This window comes from Dermacentor andersoni, chromosome 2 (genome assembly GCF_023375885.2).
Source record: "Dermacentor andersoni chromosome 2, qqDerAnde1_hic_scaffold, whole genome shotgun sequence".
NCBI lineage: Eukaryota > Metazoa > Arthropoda > Arachnida > Ixodida > Ixodidae > Dermacentor > Dermacentor andersoni.
The window spans coordinates 80,348,957-80,375,289 of record NC_092815.1 but is presented as its reverse complement, the minus strand read 5'-3'; the positions used below and the strand labels follow the sequence as shown (position 1 = coordinate 80,375,289).

Below are 26,333 nucleotides of genomic sequence, written 5' to 3'. Positions count from 1 at the left end.
TCTCACGCATCTTTTCGCAGTAATTGAGTTAAGACACAAATGAGCCATGGAAGACCGGTGTTTCCATTTCTTTCTTTTTTTAAGCGTCACGGGTCGGCTGAAATTGTGTTGTACATATAAAAACCCAAAAGGTCAACCAAAAGCCGCCACCGCTGTTTTGCTTGTTCCCGGTTAACGTATGGCACCCGAAATGACGAAACTGCTTAGACCTTTCTGCGTCAGTTGGTGTCGAAGAATTTACGCTCCATGCCCTTTCATTGTGGCTCAGGTGTCATAAACACGCCCGTGTATGCGCCAAAAAGAAAACACAGTCCACCACGCTTCAGAAATGTTCTTTTTCTTCCGCACGGTATACCACGCAGCCGTCGCAAAGAACTGTCCCGCGAAAACCTGGATGTTTTGGCAGCGTCGCGCCCCCCGACATGTTCGTACACAGCAGCCAGAAATAGCGAGCACAATGATAGCAACTTTATCATATCCCGCTAGTAACTTCCGACTTTGGGGGCTGTCCAGCGGAAAGACGAAAGACAAAAAAAAAGAAGAAAGCAGTGGGTCACGACAGCGGGTCATTAGCCCAAGGTCCAGCGATGAAAAGATGCCCGAAGCAAAAGTAAACAGCGAGAAATCCAGCGAGTAAGCAGACATATTGCCGGCTCAGAGGAAAGAAAGGAAGAAGACTGGAGAGGAAAGGAGATTCCAGCAACGACCAAAATGGCGCCGAAGCTGTCACCATCGGTGCGGAAGACAAGAACAGCCGGCACGGCGCCGAAGACCGCGGCTCGGAGCAGAGGGGCTCGGGTGCCGTGAATCGCTGCGCAGCCGGTGGGCTTACACGAAACGTACGACGAGCGGAAATTGAGGCGAGGGCGTCGCGCGGCGCTCGGAGTCCGAGACGTGCGGGGCTCGGCAATCTCGCCCGAACGTGTCTCGAGTGCGCGCTTGAGCGACCGGGACGATGCGAGCAACGCCAATGACGCTGCTCGCTCGTTCGAGCGACCGGGCAACGCAAGGGCAGCATCGAGTTGGACAGCGGGCACGGATAAGCGTAGAGCCGGAGAGAGGCTCTGCCGTAGCAGGCGAATACGCGTACTACACTCCTTCCCCTTGCTCGGTGCCCGCTCCTCCCTTGCCCCAAACTGCGCTTGCTATTTTGCTACAGCAGCAAGTTGCGCCTGCTGTGGTTCACTGGGTGTGTCAGAACACACACAAACGCGCGCACACGTTGCGGAACAGCCCTTCTGGATAAAATGGGAGCTCCCTTTGAGAAGCTACAAGAGAAGCACCTTCCACGTGCATGCCAGCAACACTAACTGTTTCCAGAAAGGTCAGTTATAGCCCCCAAGCAAGCTTCACGTCTTATTCTTTCCCTCCGATGAGAGGCTGGTTTACTTAAGGCTTGTTACCTAATCCGGTGACAATACAAATAGTGTTCAAGGGGAGTGATTGCCAGCTGAACCCACCCGCTAAATCCATGTTACACCGCCTCCACCACCGCCACCCTCACTGCTTCTGATTCGGCCGCCGAAAATTTCGAAACCAGCCGTGTGCAATTAAGATAAAGACGAACAAATACTGCGCGAGTAATTGAGTGTTAATGTCTGCGCATGCACTGGTAAAGGAAGCAATGGTGAGAACTGATGCAAAAATCAGTTTTCCAAAATTACGCGAGGGTGGCCATCGAACACAATAATTTATTTAGGCATCTTATAGAAAGTCAGTAGGCTAGTTTTTGAACTCTTTAGACTTTTAGATTGTTTTTTAGAGATCCTGGCTTATACCTGCTTACTTACTGTCGATTAAAGTCTACCCGCTTTCTCAAAACAGCCCGTTCGAAAGCCTGTGGAGCTCGGCAGACTAAAGTAAACACACATGTTGACGACTTTTGTCTATGGACAGTATGTAGACCTTTTTATGGTGAAAAGGACGAGTCCGCAAAAGAAAAAGCCAGGTGGTTTTTGAGAAGTCTATAGACCACCAGTAGACTCTCTCTACTCGTTTTTCGAAGAAATATGCGCATCTTCCTCAAAAGGTGCGAGTGCGCAGATGGATCGCGGTAGTGGACGACATCGCGAAGCCGTGGGTTTACCCAGCTCTGTTTCTTGGTAAGGAACCATTTTTCAACACCAATGTAGTCCTCAATTTTTTAAATGACGTTGTCCTACATGTTATGAGCCCAATAAATTCGTAGCGCATCCTCTTTCCAGAGGATGCCGCTATGATAGTTGTTTTATATAGCACATGCCTCCAGGCCCTTGTGTCGCAAGGGCTCTAACGAGGCTATGGTGCTCTAGTGAATTTTAGTAACTTATGCAATTTTTAATATCATATCATTATATTGAAATGCACCTCAATGCTCATAGTACGCGTCATTTGTCATCGCCATAATTTTATTACACGTACATTTTACGCACTTTACAGCGACTATATTTTAGGCCCCTTTACAGCCACGTCACATCGACTCCATAGAACCCATCACTCCACTGCGAAATCATTAACACTTGCATGGCGCTCTTTGGCCATACCTGGCCCTTGCGCCAATAAAAACCACACATTCATTCAAGCCGTGGGTTTGGAAATTCTCGCGATCGGCCTCGAGGTGAAGAAAACGCAGTGTGCCTGTCACGGCGGGTGGTGGTGGATTGCGCATTGCGTCCTGTGACGCCCCTACTCGCTGCGCACACCGCGCCCACGCCCTGTTCCCAATCGCGCTCACTTTTCGGCTGCACGAACGCGCCAAAACCTGGGGATGCTTTGCCTTGCAAATTAGTACTCTCTCTATATGCACGGCATTATCTCTATAGCGAGGGAACCGCTTGCGAGCGGTGGCATTATGGGCGATAAACAAGCGAAGTCCTAAAAGAAACTCAGGTGGGTTCGGCAAACGGGTGAATATCTGTGGCGGATGAAATTCCGCAAAAAGAAAACGTGCGATCGGACAAGCCAGAAAAGGAGGTTTCTCCGCTCTGAAAAAAAAAGGGGGGGGAGGGAGGGGGTATTACAATAGCTAAATCCACTGTGAGGCTACGAAGCGGCAGAGAAAAAACGAGAAAAAAAAAAGGTGGAAAGAGATAAGGAGGGGCGGGTCGACCGAATAAACAATTCGAGGCGCGGTACTGCCAATACATCGTCCAAACTGGGAGCCCAAAAATAACAATACGGTTCTCAGAATTGAGGAGAAGACGGCAACCCCGCAAACAGAAAAAATAGCGCATCGTGAAAAATCAAGAAAAGAGGAGAAGCAAAAGGAATAAGGTAGCTGTAAGTGAAAACGAAAGGAGGCATTGCAGAATTCCAGTACCGCGGGTGCCTTCCAACAGCACCGGGCTTGTTTGTCGCGCTAGCAAGCTCGCGAGCCACCACAGCACAGCGCGAACGCGCTATAACGAAGCGTCGCGAACGAGGAACGAGGCACAACTCGCGGAGGAAGAAAAAAATATGGGAATAAATGCTGCCCTCTCGGCGAACCGAAGGTGGTTAGAAAGAACAGCGGCAGCAAAAGGGCCTGTTTAACCGAAGAATAAGGGCGCGAAAATAAAGAAAATACACTGCCGCGAACGCATTGAATTTCGCGCACGTTTCCGAGAGCCTTTCCTGCCGTCCCATATAGCTGTGCCTTTCCTCCCTTCTAAGCTACACACGCAGTGCGCGCTTCTTCCAGGTAAACAAGTGTAATGTGCCAACCTAGTTCTCGTTTTGCGTAATTCGATTACCTATCACCTTGCGAAACACGTCGCTCTGTTGGTTTTTCATTGCCTCTAACATGGCAGGCGCAACGCAACACACTCGGTGGTATGCGCATGCGCGCGCATGCAAAACTGAGCACATGTGAGTGCACGCGCGCAGACACGCACAAACACGAGCACAGGCAAAAACCCAGAAGTCACGCACACGGCCACGCGCCCAAGACAACTCCCGACGAGGGCTGGAGATCGAACTAAACGGCGGTACGTACGACCGAGGAAGAGAAGCCATGGCGGTGTGTACAGCGTATAAGGAGAAAACGAAACAAATAAGGGTTGGGAGCGGAGGAAAAGGGAGCCCTTTTCTTCGTAACACTATATAGACCTTGCATCTTGCGGAACGGGAAGAGGCTGCGGCCGACTGCCCAGTTTGGTATCCCTATTAGGCAGGAACCTCCTCCCCAGTCGCCCCCGTCTCTAAGTGAAACTCGTCGGCGACACGACATCCCGTATCCGCACTGCCACGGCTAGCTTCGCTTGCACGGCGTGCCAGCGAACGAGTTTCTGAGAAAAGACAGCGCGACCGGTAATGAACGTGGTCGGCGCGTTCCTTTCACCTGTATTCTCCGCGGCGATTTTCTATAGAAATAATCCCGGGTTTGTTTTGCGTCGAGCAACGTTAGTTGTTCGACGAGCCAGGTGTGTTTTCGCTCGTTTCTTGAACCGCCTTTTCTCTCTCTCTCTGCTCACGCACTAAAGCCAGCAGCGCTGCGCTAGTCGTACCTGATGGCCCGGCTTACCGAGAAAGCAGAACGGGCAAACACGGACCACGGTCCACTGGGCACGAAACGGCCGCTTCTCCTCTGGGAGCGTTCACCCAATGGGCCGACGACGTCCATGTCACACGGTCACTCGAAGGGGGGGGGGGGGGGCTTAGCGGTCGGGAACCGCGCTTTGCCGCACCATCTCACGTCTCATAGGGCGACAGAGGGCCGAAAGAACAAAAAAACGCCAGTGCCGCTGCTCCGGTGAGACTGGCTCTGTAAACACGCCTGTCAATCGCAGCTCCGGGCGATAGTTCGCTTAACGGCGAGTGTTCGCTCCGTCTGCAAAAGCGGTGGTTTAGACAGGTTGCGTGCTCTGCTGCGGAACGGATGACAAAGAAAGAAAGAAAGAAAGAAAGAAAGAAAGAAAGAAAAGAACAGCAATCTTTAACTTGGAGTTGGATTCTAATTACGGTAACGTCCACTCAAAGCGCAGCAAGCGCGCAGCACAATGTAAACGTGTGTGTTCGGAACACTTACTTTCTAAAAAAAAAAAACTGTGTCTATAGCAAGAAGGCAAGAAATCAGTGTCAACGTCATCCCTTTTGTTCACTAAGTTTCTCGGTCCCTAATTCTGGTTTTAGAAACCCCTGCCGCTGTTGCTGTTGTTCACGGCAGCTTATGCCAGAGCACAGGGCGTAGCACTCAGACGTGCTACGTCTTATAAAATCTCTCGCTGAGGTCACAGCACATCAAAGCTTTGCGTTCAAGAAAACCCTGCCCCTCTCGCGCCATGACGAAATATACGGACAAAGGCTCGCAATGGGGGGGGGGGGGGGGGGGGGGGGACCATGGTAATGCCATGTGACTCTTATCATTAAGATACGTAAGGGGAGTCGAAGACGCACCGAAATTATGATTCCACTCTTTGCAACACTAAACTGACTGGGGAACAATGGGCAAGGTGTCCCTGTACTGTGCGCCAAATACGCGTTTGCTACAGGCTTTCGCAAAATCGACGTGTCGTAATCTCTTTACGCCCGTATCACGCACGTTGAGACAAAATAAATTGCGAGTGCACGATTCGTGGTGGGTTCTGTAGCTCGATCTCCTTGCAAAACCTCTCAGTAACGACGGCTACTGCTTAGAATAAACACGCGCCGAAAACAAAGCGACATACCAACCGGAACAGGGGACAGTTAGAAGCGCCTCTCGCGAGCACTTTTTCACAGGACACGCGTTCTTGCTGTGCAGTTCTCTGCTTCTTGGGCTCTGTCGTGGCCGGCGCCTCTAAACATTTCTCTAAACATCACGATCCTTCTCGCCAAGCAAGTAACTTTACGTACACTTTCCACTCGCGTCTTAGTTCACTTAGAGTCCCTTTAACTTTTCGTTGTTGTTGTTGTTCCACTCTTGTCACCGGCGCGACCCAATGCACGCGGGCTTCTTTGTCCGTGGGCTCGGGTCACGTGCTTTAAAGAAAAGCTCTAGCACTGAGATGAAATCGCTCATCTCCCATGCCCAGCTTTAGCCGTGCATGTGTTTTCCAAGTAGATTATGTCAACCGCGAGAGAAACACTTCGACGGGAGCGACGTGCTGTTGAAATCCCCGCAAAACCATGTTCCATCGCAACAATCAGAGTGAGAATAGCGAATCCAAACATAAAGGCTACAGTCTGTGCAAGAACGAAATTCGTACAGCACCGAAAGAACCGATTACGCGGATTTCATCATTCTTTCGCATTTCCCAAGGCGACTTTCCTTAATTGAACTCCACCTTTCTTCCCGCTTCGTCACACCTTTTTCTTTTTTTTCTGGCCATGCGGGATCATTACGTATTTAGCGGGCGAATGTATAATGCGAGTTGAAGCACTTTCGATTGAGTCTCCGGCGTTTATTGCTGTCTCCTCGCAAGCAACTGGTAGGAAGTGTTAAAAAATGTACAAGTGTCACAACATCCTATAAACGAGTCTGATGCTAGCAGCCTGTGCAAACGGCGGCTCTATAATTAGTTCGAGTCGCTTTCGGAGTTTAGGCTGCGTGTCTTGGTGCAATCGGTGCCTCTCAGCTGAATTTGTGCCTCTCACGCTGAGCACTTTCTATTCTCGAGCTTAATCGAGAGAAGGTCGCCCTGTGACGAGGCTTAAGCAACGCAGCCAATGGTGTCTTTGCTGTGCGGATCGTTAGCGATTAAAACCCCGGCCGTATATACGATAATCGGGAATTACGTCCCGCCATGCCCAAACGATTCAGGAGGTGAGGGGGGGGGGGGGGGGGGGGCACTTAGCTGAAGGTTGCAGAAAGATAACGGTCCGACGAAGCTATGGTAGTTCTTTGGAACGTAGCTTACCTGCGTTGTGTCCGATTATCCCAGGCGAGTGGAATAGAAGTAAATTATCTTGTTTCTTTTCGCAGAGCCTTTGATGTGGAGGCATTAAGGTTTTGTATGTCTCAGTGTTGTAGCAAGTGAAAGAAAATGTGCAAAGAAAGACGGAACAATGGGCGCATACATTGTGACCATCGCAGAGACATACAGAACTGAAGGGTTCACAAACCAACCGACCAATCAGTTGTTTTCACTAGTATTCAACAGCTTTTGCTCTTGTTACAAATGTTCGCCGCTCCACCGAATGGCTCTTGTGTAGATGTTCTGCAATGATACAATGCATTATAAGCACAGACACAATAGAGCCTTTTCGATATGGCGATAGTTTTCCCTGGCAAGAAATTTGTCGATGACTGATCAGATACACTAACTAAATTTAAGAAGTACGCTTATAAGTCAGTCAGACGAGTCTGACTGAATTGGAATATTTAAACTATCTGTTCAATGCATTTCAATAAGGCAGTCGTTCCAGCCTAGCTTCGGAACTTCTTGCAGCCAGACGGTGCTCGAGCATGTCATCTCGCTCCCCTGCTTGAATATTAGTGAACTTCAGAATATATAGCGACCGTGTGTCCGCAATTAGACACTTTCACGTGTTGTCACTTTCGTACAGTGCTGACCAACAAGCTGCGTTCCCGCTTCAAACAGATGCGTTAATAGAGCACTCTTTGTCTCTTAGTCCTATCTTCGTCTCTGTTGCTCTCTGCAGGACAACCAGATGTACCTGCACCTACTGAAGCTGACGCGGCTGCTGCGACTTGCGCGGCTGCTGCAGAAGATGGACCGATACTCGCAGTACAGCGTGGTGGTCCTCACACTGCTCATGCTCATGTTCACACTCGTCTCGCACTGGCTCGCATGCATATGGTTTGTCATCGCCGTCCAGGAGATGGAGTCATACCCAAACAACAACATCAGTGAGTACCGCTGTTGCGTGTCATCAGTGCCGCATTTCCATCGTCTCCAGTATAATGATTGCTGTAGTCACAAAACACAGAAAAAAGATAAATAGCTTCCTCGGCACGTTCTTTCATTCTGTTAGATTTATCTCTGGTGTTACATTGATATCTCTCAATAGGATAGCACAGCTGCATTGAACACGCGTTGTACAGGGGTCAAGACACTTATCTATACGCGCTCCTGATGGCCAGAGCAGCTGCCAGAGCATTAGGGTATTCAACAGTGCAAGAGGAGACGTCTGGTTAATGTCGCCAGAGTAGCCCGTATAACACCCCTCCTGCGTTCCAGGCAAGTGTCTTGACCTCCATTCACCACATGCTCTCGGCCGCAAGCGGGTATATTAACTCTACATTTCAGTTCAGAACAAGAACACGCAAACGGATGCCATGCGCAGTACCATGCTTAGGCTCCCTCGTAATTCTCGAATTATTGACTCTGATTTACCATGATTTGACATGCTTGATTGAATAATTTGCCACGATTTACTACGGCCATACTTTTTCGTGAAGGGCTTTCGAAACCGACAGCTTCGTGCCAAAGGTACAGTGAGCTGGGGTTGCACCATCCCGTGCTCTGATATTTTCTTACCGCAGTACTGGAATCGGCAATCGGTTATATAAGGCAGCTCACCAGCGAAATTCTACCTGAAGCCTGCCGCAGTTTGAGAATGCCGAATATAGCACTGTCTTGCACTGCCTCACGCAGTGCACAGATATCACACGAAATGTTATACCCAAAGTGCCGTAAAAGAAACAACACTTTTCGCCACGAACTGGCCAAAACAAGCAGCGCGGGTGATCATCACAAAGAGTGAGCAGCTTAGTTTCAACTTCTACTTGAGTATGAAATCGTTCGTGCAGTCAACATTGAAGCCATTTCTCGCCACAAAGTACCCTCTGATGTCGCAGAGCCAACTTTCAAATAAATAAGAAGTACCCCGTGAGTTAAGAATTAAAATAAACATTACAACGCTATGTACTTATGCTCATAATATCGAACCATTTTTACGGATCTCTAGCTCGTGCAAGGTTGGAGCTCGTCGAGACACTTCGCACATTGGCGTTCCTCCCATCCTTACGTTGCATTCCTCAGTGCAAACCTTCAACTCTGCACGAAACTGCTCTCTCTCTCTCTCTCTCTCTCTCTCTCCTCTCTCTCTCTCTCTCTCTCTCTCTCTCTCTCTCTCTCTCTCTCTCTCTCTCTCTCTCTCTCTCTCCTCTCTCTCTCTCTCTCTCTCCTTTCTTTCTCTATCTCTCTCTTTTCTTTCTCTCTTTCTTTCTCTCTCTCTTCTCTCTCTCTCTCTCTCGCTCTCTTTCTCTCTCTCGCTCTCTCTCTCTCTCTTCATCCCCATATCCCCTTCCCCCAGTGCAGGGTAGCAAACCGTACGTGCGTCTGGTTAACCCATCTGCCTTTCTCGTCTTCTATTGCTCCCTCTCTCTCTCTTAGTTATTCTCTCCGCCTTTATTTCCTCTCTCTCTCTCTCCCTCTGTCCCCTCCACACTCTCGTTTATTACCGGCATTGTGCTTTTGGAATAGCAGGCAGCGAGGAAGTAACACACGCGAGACAGATCAAAGGAAACCGATATTTCCACCTCGACTCAACCACTTCGCACGGCTGACGCAGGTTGGTTGAACCAGCTTTCCATGAAGTTGCAATACGACGTGCTGCGACCTCTCGACATGGCCGCCACGTACATCACGGCGCTCTACTTCACCACCAGCTCGCTCACCAGCGTGGGCTTCGGGAACGTAGCGGCCAACACAAACGCCGAGAAGGTGTTCTCCATCCTGACCATGCTCATAGGAGGTGAGTGCATTCACGACCCGTTGCGCTTAGAGAAACGAACAGTGGTTGTGTAACGGAGGAGGCGACTTCGTTTACCCATGTATTCCTCTCCTCTCTTTTTTTATTATTATTATTGCTCAGCTGTGTCATGTATACGCAAATATTCCTTGTAATTATCTGCGTACATCGCACCTAGTGTGAACATATCTATATAGATGCCAACCAACGATTTTACTTGCATTTATTTTTTTTTTCTTGACTTGAGTAAGTGTAGTTGAAATTTTAGGAGAGCGAACACCCAGAAGAGAAAAAGCCACAGCGGGATTTCCAGCAACCGCCCGCCGATTGGTGTAGTCTGACCCCAAATATCGGCACTGCTCTTGAATCGTTGCTCAAAAAAAAAAAAGCAAGAGCTGTGGTTAAACAGATATAGAGAAGAATGGCACATAGCATGAAGAATGTCAAAAGATACGAAGATTTTCCCGATCAGAAGTCCGCGTTTATGCACTGCAGCTTGACTTAAAGAACTGCAACAAATAAATGTTTCTTTTTTTTTTTTCTTTCACGAAGGTGAAACATCTGGTCCTATGTTCAACTGCACCTACATAAGCCGGTGTGAACCCGTACATTCAAAGACGAGTGTATGTAGCATGATAGCACGCAACTACATGTATGCATGTATGTAGCACGCAACTGGCCTCACGGAAAGAACGCTATGCAACCAAGGTGGTTTTCTAGTTACTTGAGCGCAAACAGCACAATAAACCGCTCAATTTATGAACCAACCACCTCAGACGCATACGCTTCTGCAGTTCGTATCTAGTTATGGTATGTAAACTGTCGATAGAGCTGATTCTTGCGTGAATGCATACGTGGCATAAGCGATACTGGTGGGGTAGAAACGAACAAAAATAAGTACAGCGAAGGTGTTGCGCGTTCAGGCAAGCGTAGGTGCATAATCTCAGGCCTTTTGTGGCGGTCACTATCGCATTCGAATGTCTCACCCAGGACTTCGTGGCTATCCCCGTGTAAGATGGTGAACTCGACAAAGTCTAGTTAGCATCCCTGCCATTTTTTTACAGCGACGCTGTTAAGGGCTAGTTCCCCCAATATCGTGTCCGCGTGCAAAAAAATCCCAAAGGTAGTGCAAATGCCGGGCCGACACGCGACGGAGGTGCAGTTCACCATTAAGGGGCCCCCATACACAGCTTCGCTGGTCATCCTTCTTCACAGAGTGGAAGGACACTGAGTTCTTTTTTAACCTCTCGCTCTCTCTTCACCCACCGTAAACGAGCTGCGAAACTTAGCACGAAACATATCAGTACTGCAGCAATATTTAATTATTATAGAGAGGTTGACATAGCTACAGTTCTGGCACGCTGTGACATGTTAGCGTCGTGACATACGTGTGAAACAAAGAGAGCAATGCGCTGCCTTTATAGCCATCGCAACAAAAGCACCAGAGGTATTCGAAGTTCTTTTCGGTACTCTGAATGTGGGAGGAACACGACAAACGAGAAGCCAACATGTCTTGCTTTTTCCAAACGCCGCAGCGCTGATGCACGCCGTGGTGTTTGGGAACGTGACGGCCATCATCCAGCGCATGTACGCGCGGCGGTCGCTGTACCAGACCAAGCTGCGGGACCTGAAGGACTTCTTCCGGCTCCATCAGCTCCCCAAGCAGCTGCGGCAGCGCATGATGGACTTCTTCCAGACCACCTGGTCGCTCAACAACGGCATCGACCCGAGCGACGTACTCCGCGAATTTCCCGACGAGCTACTCGGCGACGTGTCCATGCATCTGCACAAGGAGATCCTCTCGCTGCCCATCTTCGAGCCGGCGCCGCAGGGGTGCCTCAAGCTCCTCTCGCGACACGTGCGCAGCAACTTCTGCGCACCCGGCGAGTACCTGGTGCACAAGGGTGACGCCCTATCCTACATACACCTCGTCTGCAACGGTTCCATGGAGGTGCTCCAGGAGAGCATGGTCGTCGCCATCTTAGGTACGTTCTGCCGGGATATCTTGAAGGGACACTGAGGAGGAGGAGGAGGAGGAGGAGTAAGTTATATTAGTAAGCTACACTTCTACAATAGCAATATCTTGAAGGGACACCGAAGAGGAATAGTGAGTTAAATTAGTAAATTACACTTCTGCAATAGCAAAACGTCCGCGATTGGACAGAAAACTTCGTAAGCCAGACGCAGAAACGAAGGACGAGTGGCGAAGTTCCCGCGCCAGTTCGTTGTGACGTCGCAGATTTTGGCGCAGTTTACTCGGGTATATTTAATTCTCCTCCGGCTTGGAAGCACTACACTGTATTCAATATGGAACCAAAGACTCAACCTAGCATTCTTTTATTACGTCGCCGGCGCAAGTACGAGAAAGTATTGTCCGTTGTAGCGACGGGTTTAAGAAACAGACAGCACTCCCACCCTGAATACTACAACTGTGAGTCAAGAAAGCTAACGCTTTTTTGGGTGAACTTGTGTGCAGAAAAACAAGCGACGCTAAATGCACAACCACGGCGGCGAGCCGTGCCGTCGATCGTCAAAATTTAGAAGATCCATGGGCCAAACACGTCTGCTGTATATGCATGAATCATCGCATGTTTCAGCGTAATCGCTGATGCTCAACTGAATAAGTTACAGAATACAGAACGCTGTTAGCGACGCGCATGCAATCTTGTTAGGCAAGGTTCCCTTGCTATAGAATAGGTGACCACATTCCAGAACGTTCCAATACATGAACACGCGTAGTTCTAGCTAACGGTAGGCGGTGAAAAGCGATCAGCGAAAAACACAACCAATTTATATGCGTTTCAGTGTAGTTTGAAATCGATGGCGTTGCACGGACATACCGCCTCTGAAGTATCAGCGCAAAGTTCGAGACAGAGAACTTCGTCCTTCATTTTCTCTTGTAATGGCGAACTTTTTCTGTCAAGTGAATGAAAATGGAAATTTAAGGGAAAAAATACTTTACCAGTATTAAAGGATTCAATGTTTCTCTTTCCATTCCCTTTATTACTGCACTGCGCCATTATTTAACATCAGCGCTTTTGTGCGTATACGTCAAGTGTACGTGTAGCTGCGTACTTCTGTAACGATGGCTGTGCACAATCCGTCGTCGCGGTGATTTGTTCGTTGCAATGTTCATCGTGCTTATAATATTGATGTGACAACTAGAGTAGCAGGGATACTTACCAAACCAAACCTGTTTACCAAACACAAAAATGAGTGCCTGAAGTGCTACATAAACTAGAAGAAAGGGGGTTAACCGAGGGGCCCGATTTTTATAATCATATCATAAGAAGCCAACAAACAATGACACCAAGGACAACATAGGGTAAATTACTTGTGCTTACTAACGGAATTAATTTATCATTTCTTTAATTCAATTATTAAGTACACTTAATTCCCCCTATGTTGTCCTTGGTGTCATTCTCTGTTGGCTTCTTATGATATGAAGGGCTACATGTGTGATACAGTGTAGCAACCAAACTCGAACCCATTTTAGTACGTCTTGGGTATATTTTTATGCCTCTCACATAAAGCCTGCTTCGGTGCTTTCCTGCGTACCAATCTGACTTTGATCTTCATTGTGTGTGTGTGTGTTCTTTTTTTTTTTTTTTTTTTTGCATACGTCCAAGCCACCGGCGCCTCTTAAGTGTGTCAGCGTCTTCCTACGCGTGTGCCGCATCTGTATATTAACAAGCGACTGTCTCCACAGTGTAGGGTAGCCAACCGGGCTCAGTCCTCAGTCGTTCGTAAGTGTTCGCTGTTGTTTTTACATGAAATTGCATGCTGTGTTCCGCAGGCAAGGGGGACCTTGTGGGCAGCGACATTTCATTGACGGCCGGTACGGAGACCGTCATGAAGTCAAGCAGCGACGTCAAGGCCCTGACCTACTGCGACCTCAAGTGCCTTTTCATCCCGGGCCTGCTCGAAGTGCTCAAGCTATACCCGGAGTTCGCGGAAAGCTTCTGCCACGACATCGTGCACGACCTCACCTACAACCTGAGGGAAGGCTACGAGAACGAGGTGAGCCACCTCGCTGCTTCTCCTCCTATATATTGCCTACCACGTAGGAATAAAATGACTTCCCGATTAGTATTCCAGAATTTCCTTCCTTTCATTGACTCCCGGATGGAGAGGAAGTGGATCCCACCCTCCCTCTCTTCGAGTTTTACGATTAAAACTCCCTAGAACAATAGTACTGATTCCAGAAACGCTCACGCCCTTTATCGAAATGCGGTATTCTATTGGGTCAGGGAGAAGAGGTGATTCGCGCCTTTCAGTGTCTTTTTCTTTCTCACAGAGGCAATCTTGAGGGCAACACGCAACAACGAGCTACTACAGAGCTCTGGAACAATGAGGAGACAGAGACTGTATTCACTTTGCATCTCAAAGGAAATGGACGTGCTCTCAATGTGATTTTCTCGCTTTTCCTTTCTTTGCGTATCACAGAAGCTTCATTAGCAGCAGCAACACAGTGATCATCCTAAAGCGGTTCATGTATTTTGTGCTGCATTAAAAGAGTTACACATATTCCTCGCGTTTTGCACGACATGGGCATTTACCCCTGATTTATTCATTGAGTTTACTTTCCCAAAGCCATTGATAAGGATGTGCTGACAGAATACTTTACCGTATACTACTATATACACCCGTGATCAAGAGAACACGAACCACAAGCCCACCAAGAAATCTCAATTTATTCGTAATTGAGACGCGCAAGCTGAAATTCACGAGTGCCTTGGGAAGTGCGCAGTGCCAGGTTTGGACTGTATACTCGTCAACTTCAAGCTGCATTCACAGGTGGAGAAGAAAATCGGCTTTATCGTGAAATTCCTGGCCATATTGCCCAGGAAAGTACGTTACACAGAGCGTGTCACCAATGGATGAAGAACGATAGCACAAGACAGTCCTTGTGTGTTCTCGTTATCCATCTGTGCTCATGCGTGCTGTATAACATACATGATTATGTCCTGAAGCAAGATCGCGGTTATAAGAGCCGCCGGTAGCGGAGGGCTTAGTATTGGCGACCCGGTAATCTTTAATAGCGTCAGTCTAATGAAAATATTAGTGCGTTTCGCATTCCATTTCCATTGGATGTGGTCGCTCCGGTCGCGATGGAAACCCCTCGGCCTCGTGCACATCAACAGAACTCGCCTTGTAGCCGCAAAGCCGCCACGTTGTGTGCACACATGCTTCTTAGCATGCGTTCTCTCGTTTTACTTGGCCTAAGCCTGACGCTCTACATATGTTTTAACCTTCTAATGCCCAGCTCATTATTTATGTGAGACTGATTTCGATAGCTGTGCATTCTTGTTCAAGTACGGGAAATTTAACTCTTAACCTATAGCGTTGTTTTTCACACGCTGAGAAAAGTTTCAGTTGTGGTTAGCTTAGAAACCCGATTCTAATTATTTAATTGCTGTACCATTTAGGTTCGCGCTCAACTAACAATTCACTGCTTTCTTTACAAATAAAAATGAGTAAGTTGCGTTAATCTTCCTTGGCTCACAGCTGTGTTTGGACATTACAGGTTTATAAAGTGCACATTTGTATCGTTTCTGCGATTGGCACTACGCATGAACGGATCATTTCCCGTAACACCCTCGTCACTTATACAGAGGGCCACGCTAGGTGTATCGCCAGCGAAACATCTTCGGCATCCACTTAAAAAACAAACGGATGTTTCTCTATTTCTCGGCGCAGGCGGAAGAAACGAACGGCGTGTGCTCGCTAACCCTGCCGTCGATATCTGAGGACGACGAGGAGACGGGCAGCGACGAGACGGCGCCGGGCTCGCCGGTGTCCAACGGCCAGGAGACCGGCGCCAAGCTCAAGGAGGACACGTGGGAGCCGCCCGCGGCCACCGTGCCCGGCCGCACGCCTGCGGCGCCGGCGCCTCAGGTGGCCGCGGCCGGCCGCACCGAAGCGGCGCCCTTCGCTCGGCGCACGTCGGCCCTCGGCTCGCCCTTCCGGACGCCCACGTCCGTGGCCATGGAAAAGCTGCGACCCATCGCCACATTGCCGCATCTAGGTTTGTGTATTCATTGGTTTTCATACGCTCAACAGCCCGAAGGCTTTATACATTGAGAAGGAACACCAACAAATGGGAACATTAGCGGCTGTCTTTGAAATTCTTCGACTTGAATATCACAGTTGGATGGATTAGGTGAATGCGACCGACGCCACATTGCCGCATCTAGGTTAGTGTATTTATTAGTTTTCGCACACTCGACAGCCCGAAGCCTTTACATTGAGAAGGAACACCAACAGATATGAATATTAGCGGTTGTCTTTGAAATTCTTAGACTTAGATAATACAGTTAGATGGATTAGGCGGAGTTAGTGGTGGCCGATGACCACGTCTGTGGGCTAGTACCGTCTTATGCGACAGTATTGGCTTGTTGCTTCCGCCGAGTAGCTTGTAAATTCTTCTGTCGCTTCTAACGTTTTTGAGGGCTTCCTTGCGTTGCAAATATGTCTTTTCCGCAATATGGTCGTCTTCATTACCATCATCGTATTTTATTATGCTGTCAGGACGAAGGCCTCCCCATGTCGTGCGCCAGTCATCTTCATCATGTGCCTGCGAATTTGTCGATGTCACCGCACACCACCCGATACCCTTCCTTACTCACCTGCGTTTATTTTTCCTTGTCACCCATCCTGTCATTAGTTTTTATCTCCTCTTCGCATTGCACAACTATCCCGAGTCCACATCTTCATCTTAATTTCCACTAAAATGTCAGCTGCACCCGCTTACTAGAATCCACACTGAACTCTTCCGGCCTCTTAAACTTGCACCAGCAAAAGATGGTCACAGGTACATTTCAAATGATTTATTCATTGAATAAGTGATTAACTTAATAATTGGTTATTTAATAAAACCCGAAGCCTTCTTTTTATTGAAATGAAAATAAAGGAAAGAGACATTGTCCCCTTATAATGGTGACGGCTACTCCTTATCGCATAGCGGAAACAACAATATAAAATGTAAATGTAAGAAAATGAAAAGAAACCACATCATAGGGTCAGAAATCCAGTCATATACACCCATGAACATATCGCTATAAAAGTCAAATGCAAGTTGCAGCACGATGAGTTTGTAAACAAAGTCACAAACACGCAAGCGGCTGTGATGTAGACTGAGATGAACATATAAACAGATGAGCAGTTAAAGTCAAAATAATGCATGCACAGAATACAAAAAAAGTATAACACGTAACATCATCAGTGTTGGATTCTGTATCGGCACGGCACAAATTAGCACTCGTCCGTTGACGCGTGTACCCGTCTCCCACTCGCAGGCCGCTCCGTGGAGCTATTCGAGCTTCGCGACGAGATGGAGCAGCTCCGGGGCAGCGTGGAGCGGCTGGACGCGCAACTCAAGAGCGTCTCCCAAGACGTGGGTGGCCTGACGCAGGAGCTGCGCGCCAGTGCCCGTCTCCTTCAGCAGCTGTGCAGCGGGTGCGCACAGCTGGCGACGCGGTCGCCCGGCACGCCGCCCGGAGGCGTCAAGCTGCCGCCGACGCAGCAACAGCAGCAGCAGCAACAGCATCAGACGCCGCTGGGCTCACCCAACGGCCTGCTGCAGAGCCCGCCGCCTTTCGGCTCGACGACGCCGCAGTCTCAGCTGCGCGTGTCGCATCAGGGCTCCCAGACGGACTGCAGCCTTCTGGAAGAGATGCTCATCAAGATGGCCGACTCGGGCTCGCCTCCCCCGAACTCGGGCTACTCCTCGGGCTCGTCCAACGAGGAGAGGGTCAAGTTCATCATCGGGCATCCGTCGCCGCGCCGCTGCATCGCTTCGTCGTCAGAGGACAGTGCCCTGCTCAGTGTGTCCAGGGACCACCTCGTGCCGTCGGCCACTCTGTCCTCGCGCTCTTGGCAAGTGTCCACCGAGTTCTCGGAGGTGCCGGCGTCGCCCGGGAGGTCCGACCACGTCATCGATGTGGAAGAATCCCTGCGCCGGAGGCTCTCGACGGAACTGTAACCAATGTATGCGATCGCACAGCTGTCCTTCGCCACCCGTCCAGCTCTAGTCAGTGGAGAACCGCGCCTTCGTGGCGGCCCCGACAGCTCGCGCGGACCCTCTCGGACGAGTCTGACTGGCTTGTATTGTTTCTCGAGAGATTCTGTCGGGGAAACAATCAACCGGACCACACTCGAAGAAGATCTCAGCGCTGCATAGCGCAGGACCTGTAGCCCCCTGTGGGCTGCGGTATAACTTTTTTTAGTAAGCGGCGTTGCTTTTACCTTAGATTCAGACCACGCGCTTTGCGCTTCGTTCCAGTTCCAGCAAGAGAAAAAAAGTGCGACATCGCACGAGTGTTATGGCATCGCGGAGTTTTCGCGACGTTCAGCCCCACCGCACTTGCTAGTACCAGGACAACAGCTCATCTCTAAGAGCATCACTGCTGCTTCCCGCAAGAGACCAAAGCGATGCTATGGCGCATTTGCAATTAATTGCTCGGCACCACCAGAGAAAGCTTTCACTGACATGACGTCGTCTTCGTTTTTTATCATTGCAACATTGCTGGTACAGCTCAGGCACGCCGAAGTAGGGTGCGTCGATGCGCAGTCTTTGTTTTGTGCTGCAGCTAGCAAAAGCGTTTCACCCTCGTTCCAGTATTAACAGCGCACTTGCTCATTTGGTCGCACGGCGAACAACTGCGTCACGATCGCGATGGCAAGACCGGAGCGCTAGGCCTCTCAAGTCCCCGCGGTGACTTCAGTGTGCGTGTGTGCTCTGTGCGTCTCAAGCGCGGCCGACTCCTCCGCAGGGAACTCCTCGAACGCTTGCTTTGCTTTACGCTGCGATCAAGGCTGCTTCCGTCGCTGACTTTTCTGCGTAGAGCATCGCACCCACGCTGCGCTTCGGGCTGCGTACGGCACGGGCCTCACGTTCGAGGACCTCGCCTGCCTGCGCCTACGCTATGTAGACTGCTGTGAACGTCCCCGCTCCATGCAAGGCCCTGCTGTAAATAACCTCAACAGAGTTGCAGAGGGAAGGAGGTATTGGACACAAGTGACTTCCGCGGACTTGCCTACTTCGTTCTATTCCCCCTGTGTCTGTCGTAGCAGCAGGTTTCCAGTCTTCTTTCGCATATGCAGCTGAGCGAAATTATCGGGTAAGCCGGCATGTAACGCTGGCAGTCAGCAATATACTGGGTCGGTCACAGAAGAAGCGTCGTTTTTTGTAATATGCAAATCGAGTGTTCTTTTTTTTTTCTTCCCTCCTTTTGTGCTACGCTCTTGTGTTTTTGCAAACGTCTGCTGTTGTACCCGCTTTCTTTGACATCGTTACGTTTATCACACATGGCTTGACATTTTTTTTTTTTTTTTTCAGGAATCATATCTGTAAAACGAAGCTTTGACGACACCCCCGGACTGTTAGGTGGCTGTACTTAAGTAGCAATGACAATGCGGCAACAAACCGCGCAGACGGCGCCAATATAAAAAATGGTGAATAGAATGCAGAGTTTTTTTGCTTTCCAACGTGGCACCTTTGTTGGTACTTGGTTTCTGGCCTCAGAAATAGCGTTTATATCAGCAAAGCAGAATTGAAAGTGGTCGTACATCTGAACATACACTTCACAATTGAACCGAACAGCCCGTGATGTCTGAAAACGGCTAAGCTGAAACAAGCAGTAGTTCAGCAATTTGTCCAGAATTTTCCGCTAGTACTGCCAGCCGCTGGAAATATTGAGGAAAACTTCAGATTCCCCCATACTCTTAGCGAAGCACCTTCGGCCCACTATGCCCGTCATATCTTGAGCGCGGTAGATGATTACACATAACACTAGCGTGCTGTTAACTAGATCATACGACGCACCCTCGGACTTAGTTGCGGTGCTGGACTCTGATGAGGACAGCTGAAGAAAGCGTGGTCACTGAAAATGAGTATCTCCTGGATATTCGAAATGCTGTCCATCGAAAAAAAATTCACTGAACGGAAAGGGATAAGTCGCAGTGTAAGTGGGCAAAGCGTTCAATAATAGATTTCAAAGCCATGTCTCACGCAATATCTGCTTCGTGTCTATGCTTGCGTGTACGACCTGTGTTTGTAAAGTGCTCAGAGCGTCGTCCATTACCAAAAGCACTAACATGTAGTTCCACCGTGAATGTGCAGACGTATATGTAAAAAACAAAAGTGAATTCTTTCTCCTAATGCTTGCGGTACTGGACCATCATGTCACGAATTTCAAAATACAACCAAACGGAACCGCGAGATATCTGAATGAGAATGCGTCTTTGAACTTCAGGAATCTAATAACCGAACACCTCACATCTATTACTACGTCTTCCCATATCACTAATTCCTCGAGCATGTGTTATTCTTCTGTCACTCTCAAACTGTACTCCGCCTGTTTACACTACAAAAGTCACATTCTTCTAGCAGTACTTTTTGTTTTCAATGTGTACGTTTAAACGTTCTGACTTCGATATGCTTCCCAATAGAGAACATTTAGGTGGATGCACCGATGGAATAGTGTTATTTTTCCCTTGACAAAGCGCCACCTCACGGTTATGACAATGAATTATTCGCTTTTTACGTATTAGGCATTATGTTCATAACGCAGGAGTACACAACGGCGTTTCTCACAATGCTGACTAGCTAGTACCGCATTGTTTATGATACAACATGCAATATAATACAAGATTTAGAATTCGTTTCTTGCAATGAAAGGAATACTCGCTTATTCAAACGAGTTCTGCCCAATCAGAGACATCAAGATACATTATTTGGAGACATCAAAGCAGCAAACTGCAAAACAGCGAGCACTAAGCTTTCTTCAATTCCGCGGAAGTCACTTGTGTCCAATACCTCCTTCCCTTCTCTCCCTTCCCCTCGCCTCGCTTTCCAACCCTGTTCTCTTTTATGTTCACTCCAACAACATACTGTTATATGGTGGAATAATGTGTGAGTTAACCAATTCAGACCTATCGTCACTACATGGAATAAAATTTCACCTTCGGTTGCTCCGCGATGCAGATCGTCGTGTTTTGCAGAACATGTAGCTGCCAGATGACGTTTCGTAATCGAAGAAGCGGAACTTAAATTTGTATTGCACTTAAGAGGGAAGGTTCAGCTCTGTTGCTCCTATCAAAATACATGTAAAAGGAGAATTCGTTTTTCTCGCCAACCACTGCACCATATTTGACGAGGTGTGTTGCACTTAAAACAAAACTTAAAATCTAGTGACTGTTGGTTTCGAATTTTCGTTTTAGGACGTCAATTCGTTATAAAAAATTCGCGAAAATTGCAAATTCTTAGAAAATACTGTTATTAAGTTTACAACTCTAACTCAGCAATGAAAAATGATATACCAATTCTGTTAATTGCGTCTAATAGTACATCTAAAGCGGACAAAATTGATGTGTTACACATGAATACCAAGAAAGTTTAGTAATATGGAAATACAGCTTTTGCACAGCCCTTGTAGATAACGTCACGAATTCAAGTAAGACATAAATTGACATATCGAATTTGTCCGCTTTGAATGATCTAATAGATGCCGTTTACAGAATCGGGATATCTGTTCTTCATGCAGAGCTATTAGTTTGCAAACTTCGTGCTTCTATTTCTCCTTTTTTTCGAACTTTAAAATTTTCGCAAAATTTTTTAGCCAAATTCCGGCCCTAAATCAAAATTCCGCTTCCAACGGGAACCAGAATTTAACTTTCTCTCTGAAATGCAACAAATTCCATTAAAATCAGTCCGGGTGTTATCTCAGAAAAGCGTTTTCGCGTTTTACATGTATTTGAATAGGCCGCGTCAGAGTTAGGCCTGAGCTAAAGCTTACTCTTCAGTACTATTTTGTAGTTTTTCATTCAGTAATCTGCATTATTTAGCATTACAACTTCACGAGCACGCTCATGCTAGCCGTGACGGCAAATTGCAGGGCTGCCTCTATGGGTATACGGCAAGCGAGACTAGATTTTGTTTGCCATCATTGCTATTCAACAGATCATACAGGACTAACGACACAGACTTTTCACGACACAGTACGTACGAGTAACAACAAAACCATATATAACTCGCGTAGTCAATCATGATTGCAGTGCACCATTCTACTTCGCCACAGTGAATGTTCAAACTTAAGTTATCCTTGGTTACACCTTTACAACCTAGGTTCCGCCTTTAGAAATATAGTACATCAAACGTTTTCTCGCAGATAGTCACAACATTTGATGAAGCAGCTGGTGCCTGATCTTCATTTCGGATCTCAACAAGTAAAAAATGATAATAAACAACACAGTCATTGCCCTTCATATAATGCCGCGCACTGTTATCAAAACAGACATTCCTGTTCAGGTGTAAAAAGCTTTATTTGCGCTTGGTTCACTTTCGTAGGAGAGATGTATTCCTTAACGACGAGAAACATCACGAAGCACCGAATCGTGTATGTAAACGAATGTACCTCGTTAATAGTGGCAGCTCATACCACCGTTGTGCACTGATAGACAATCAACCTTGAATGCGAGGCGGAATTAAAAAAGTAATTAATTTCAAGACGGAGTAAATGCTCGACACGCAAGAGACTGACGACATTAAATGAGTTCTGTTTGGTCGCTTTGCTTCTTTAATCAAAGCGAAGAGAGCTTTACCCTAGCAGTATCTTGGACCACACCAAAAGAAATCTATAGTGTGTTGCAAAAGTTTCAAAGCTACTGCATGGGTAGCGAAAGCTACCGATTTCAATTAAATGCTCATAGAGTGAAGACAATGGCGTCCTTCATATGCCTATTTGCTTTACTTCCGTCTTTATTCCATAGACAGTAAGTATAATATGAGATACAAAGTCATAAATATGTAAGTATGCAAACTGCACATAAACAGTCTGTGGCACTATGCTTTTATTATGATATTGCACACAGGATGTATATAAGGTGCATATGACGCTGGATACCTTGTGCATCAAACAAAAGTATTTCCACGCGAAGAAAAAGATGCCTTTAAATAGCCGTAGACAAATTTTATGCGAGTGGACAGCTCTGGTCACGTATGCAGTGGGCTCGAAACGTTCGTCAAACACTGCACATAAGAAATGAAGGGCTGGCCTTTTCAGATCATCGGGCATCTTGTTGACATCACAAATCCAGGCCGATCTCAGACGTGGTTATTTAACTAGCCTTGTCATGGCAGGCAAATGATAACCATACTAAACCCGCGGACTACTTTTCGTGGCTATGTAGAGAGAGTTACGGAGGCAAAGCGCGCACACAAGCGAAAGCGCTTCTGAAAAGAGCCCCGCCTTTTAATTTGTTTCAGTTTACGGTGGGGAAGAAAAAACATAAACACCTTATTAGTAACAGCTAGATAAGGCAGAAGACACCACTTAGTGTAAAGGTTTACTTATTTTGCGGCTTTTTCCTGCTGCGCCTGGGGAAACGCAAAACCGTCGCACGTGGAAGCTGCTTCGATTCGGCGTCTGTTCCGAGCAACCAAAAGCACTGTCAAACGCTGCCGGACTACTTGGCGCGGTAACACTTGTGCAGCAGCCACGCGCCTGTAGCTTCCCCTTCATAGCCACAGAAAGTTGTCCGCGAGTTTAGCGGCTCCCAAGCGTAGAACATGGAACAGGACGTGAGTCAGCTCGTGCAGCTTTCGCAGATACGTTGGCGCCTAAACAGCCGTGCGCTTTTAGTTTACTAGCAACATCTCGCTGTTTATTTTGTTCCCGGGGAGTGGCAATTTTCCTGGCATGCGCATCAACACTGTGATGAGTTGATCGAAATGGACTTCGACTAAAGGATACAACATTCTTCCAATTTTCCCCTCCACGCCTTCTATTCACACCTCCTCCTCTAAGGTTGACGGCAAACATATTATGCGCAGCTTGTTCTGAAAACCGCTATTCTTATCATTGTGCACCGTGATCGCTTCAACTTAGATGAAACTACTTTTCCCTTTTGCCGAGGACGATTCAACACGGTGTAGTGTCATGCGCAGATGCACAGCTTGGTAAAGTGCTTGTGACAGTGTGCGTAAGGGTAGGCAAGTAGCTGCTATGAAGTCATGTATTTTCCAGAAGATAGTGTCTTTCTTATCTGCACTTGCGACGTATCTCAGCAGTTGCAGGCGCAACGTAGATTAAAGCAAAGACCACGGAGTACCCTCTCACGAATGAGAAGGTACCGAATGAATTTGGATCCTTGAAACATAGAATGCGCTTTCTGTCAACGTGCAGTCGCAGTCATGGCCTTTCTTTCGGCAAAGCTTAGTACATCGTTAATGATCTTTACAATGTGCGTGAAAGTGTGAAGCCTCCTTGTCGAATACGTGACGTGCGTGAGGTGTACAACACGTCTCAACAACGGTGCACGGTCAGTGATACCCGCAATAAAACGTTGTTCGGTTTTCAAGCTCAGCTACAGGCCTCACCGTAGAGCTCTCGTGAGACGACCCTAAACGATGTCATTAGGCGACATGTGGTGTGATACAAAGAGGTGTGTAAAAAAAAAAAGAAGCCTGTATACTTAAGCGCACGCTGACGGAGTACGTACAGAGACACATATATCTGATGCGAGTGGCAAGAGTTGAAGACCTGCGTGCCTACATGTTGGAAAGTCTTGGAATGCTGCAAGTACTGTGCGTGATTGTCATAACAAAACGTGAAATGTTCTTGCTTATACTCATGCTTTTCGCTTTATTCCTTTCGATCATGATTTCACAACCAGTCCGACGTTTTATCTCTAGATCTTTATTTTCAACACCGTCCTATCATACCTTCTTTCCCTCTGTACATAGACCGTCCGTTCTTCCTCGTCACTTATGTACAACTCTAAAGATATCCACACAGCCCTCACGATGCACGTTCGAGAGCACATTTTCTTAGATTTTTTTTCTCTTGACTATTCTATTTAGTGTTACCGTTTCCTGTTTCTTCTTCTCCTTCTTCATCCTACTCTTTCATGACGAACGAGCGGCGCGGGAGGAGCACCACATTGCAGACGATTTGTACGCGTCGGTTTATCTTGCGAATAAAACGTTCGAGAAACCGCTGTGCTTTCTTGTCGGCCGTCTCTTGCCATTTGGTGTGCTTTCATGTGGGTGCGTGAGTGAGTGAGTGAGTGAGTGAGTGAGTGAGTGAGTGAGTGAGTGAGTGAGTGAGTGAGTGAGTGAGTGAGTGAGTGAGTGAGTGAGTGAGTGAGTGAGTGAATAGCGAGTTAGTGAGTAAATAGCGAGTGAGTGAGTGAGCAATGAGTGAATGGCGAGTGAGAGAGTGAGCAATGAGTGAATAGCGATTGAGTAAGTGAGCAATGAGTGAATAGCGATTGAGTAAGTGAGTGAACAGTGAGTTAGTAGTGAGTGAGTAGCGAGTGAGTGAATAGCGAGCATGACTGCTGAGGATTCAGTCGAAACCTCAGCAGTCCTGCACGCATTACGGAATCAGGGTGTAGACGAGCCGTATGTAAAAATACTGAAAGATACTTATAGTAGCTCCACAGCCACCGTAGTCCTCCATAAAGAAAGCAACAAAATCCCAATAAAGAAAGCTGTCAGGTAGGGAGATACGATCTCTCCAATGCTATTCACAGCGTGTTTACAGGAGGTATTCAGAGAACTGGAGTGGGAAGAATTGGGGATGAGAGTTAATGGAGAATACCTTAGTAACTTGCGATTCGCTGATGATATTGCCTTGCTTAGTAACTCAGGGGACCAATTACAATGCATGCTCACTGACCTGGAACGGCAAAGCAGGAGGGTGGGTCTAAAAATTAATCTGCAGAAAACTAAAGTAATGTTTAACAGACTCGCAAGGGAACAGCAGTTTACGATAGGTAGCGAGGCACTGGAAGTGGTAAGGAAATACATCTACTTAGGACAGGTAGTGACCACGGATCCGGATCATGAGACTGAAGTTATCAGGAGAATATGAATGGGCTGGGTTGCGTTTGGAAGGCATTCTCAGATCATGAACAGCAGGTTGCTATTATCCCTCAAGATAAAAGTGTATGACAGCTGTGTCTTACCAGTACTCACCTACGGGGCAGAAACCTGGAGGCTTACGAAAAGGGTTCTACTTAAATTGAGGACGACGCAACGAGCTATGGATAGAAGAACGATGGGTGTAACGTTAATGGGGGGGCGGGGGGGGGGGGGATAAGAGAGCAGATTGGATGAGGAAACAAACGCGAGTTAATGGCATCTTAGCTGAAATCAAGAAAAAGAAATGGGCATGGGCAGGGCATGTAATGAGGAGGGAAGATAACCGATGGTCATTAAGGGTTACGGACTGAATTCCAAGAGAAGGGAAGCGTAGCAGGGGGCGGCAGAAAGTTAGGCGGGCGGATGAGATTAAGAAGTTTGCAGAGACATGGCCACCACAATTAGCACATGACCGGGGTAGTTCGAGAAGTGTGGGAGAGGCCTTTGCCCTACAGTGGGTGTAGCCAGGCTGATTATTATTATTATTATTATTATTATTATTATTATTATTATTATTATTATTATTATTATTATTATTATTATTATTATTATTATGAATAGCAAGTGAGTGAGTGAGTGAGTGAATAGTGAGCAAGTGAGTGAGCAATGAATTAGTGAATAGCGATTGAGTGAGTGAGTGAGTGAGTGAGAAGTGAATGAATAGTGAGTGAGTGAATAGCGAGTGAGTGACTGAATAGTGAATTAGTCAATTGTGAGTGAGCGAGCGAGCATTGAGTGAGTGGGTGAGCAGTTAGTGAGTTAGTGAGGTAAGGGAGTCCGTGAATAGTGAGTGAATTAGGAGACGGAGAAC

The 26,333-nt window shown here is 47.5% G+C and overlaps 1 protein-coding gene across 2 annotated transcripts in view; it reads left to right on the top strand.

The window, feature by feature from the left end:
* Positions 1 to 24,594, top strand: part of Elk (Eag-like K[+] channel) — a 376,639-nt gene extending 352,045 nt beyond the window's left edge. For both annotated transcript variants that reach the window (XM_055076908.2, XM_055076909.1), the window contains 6 exons: positions 7,540 to 7,747; positions 9,415 to 9,597; positions 11,130 to 11,579; positions 13,391 to 13,614; positions 15,295 to 15,622; positions 16,893 to 24,594. In XM_055076908.2, the coding sequence (XP_054932883.1) occupies positions 7,540 to 7,747; positions 9,415 to 9,597; positions 11,130 to 11,579; positions 13,391 to 13,614; positions 15,295 to 15,622; positions 16,893 to 17,578 (2,079 nt within the window). In that variant the 3' untranslated portion in view covers positions 17,579 to 24,594. The remainder of the gene's footprint in view (positions 1 to 7,539; positions 7,748 to 9,414; positions 9,598 to 11,129; positions 11,580 to 13,390; positions 13,615 to 15,294; positions 15,623 to 16,892) is intronic.
* Positions 24,595 to 26,333: the final 1,739 nt, after the last annotated feature.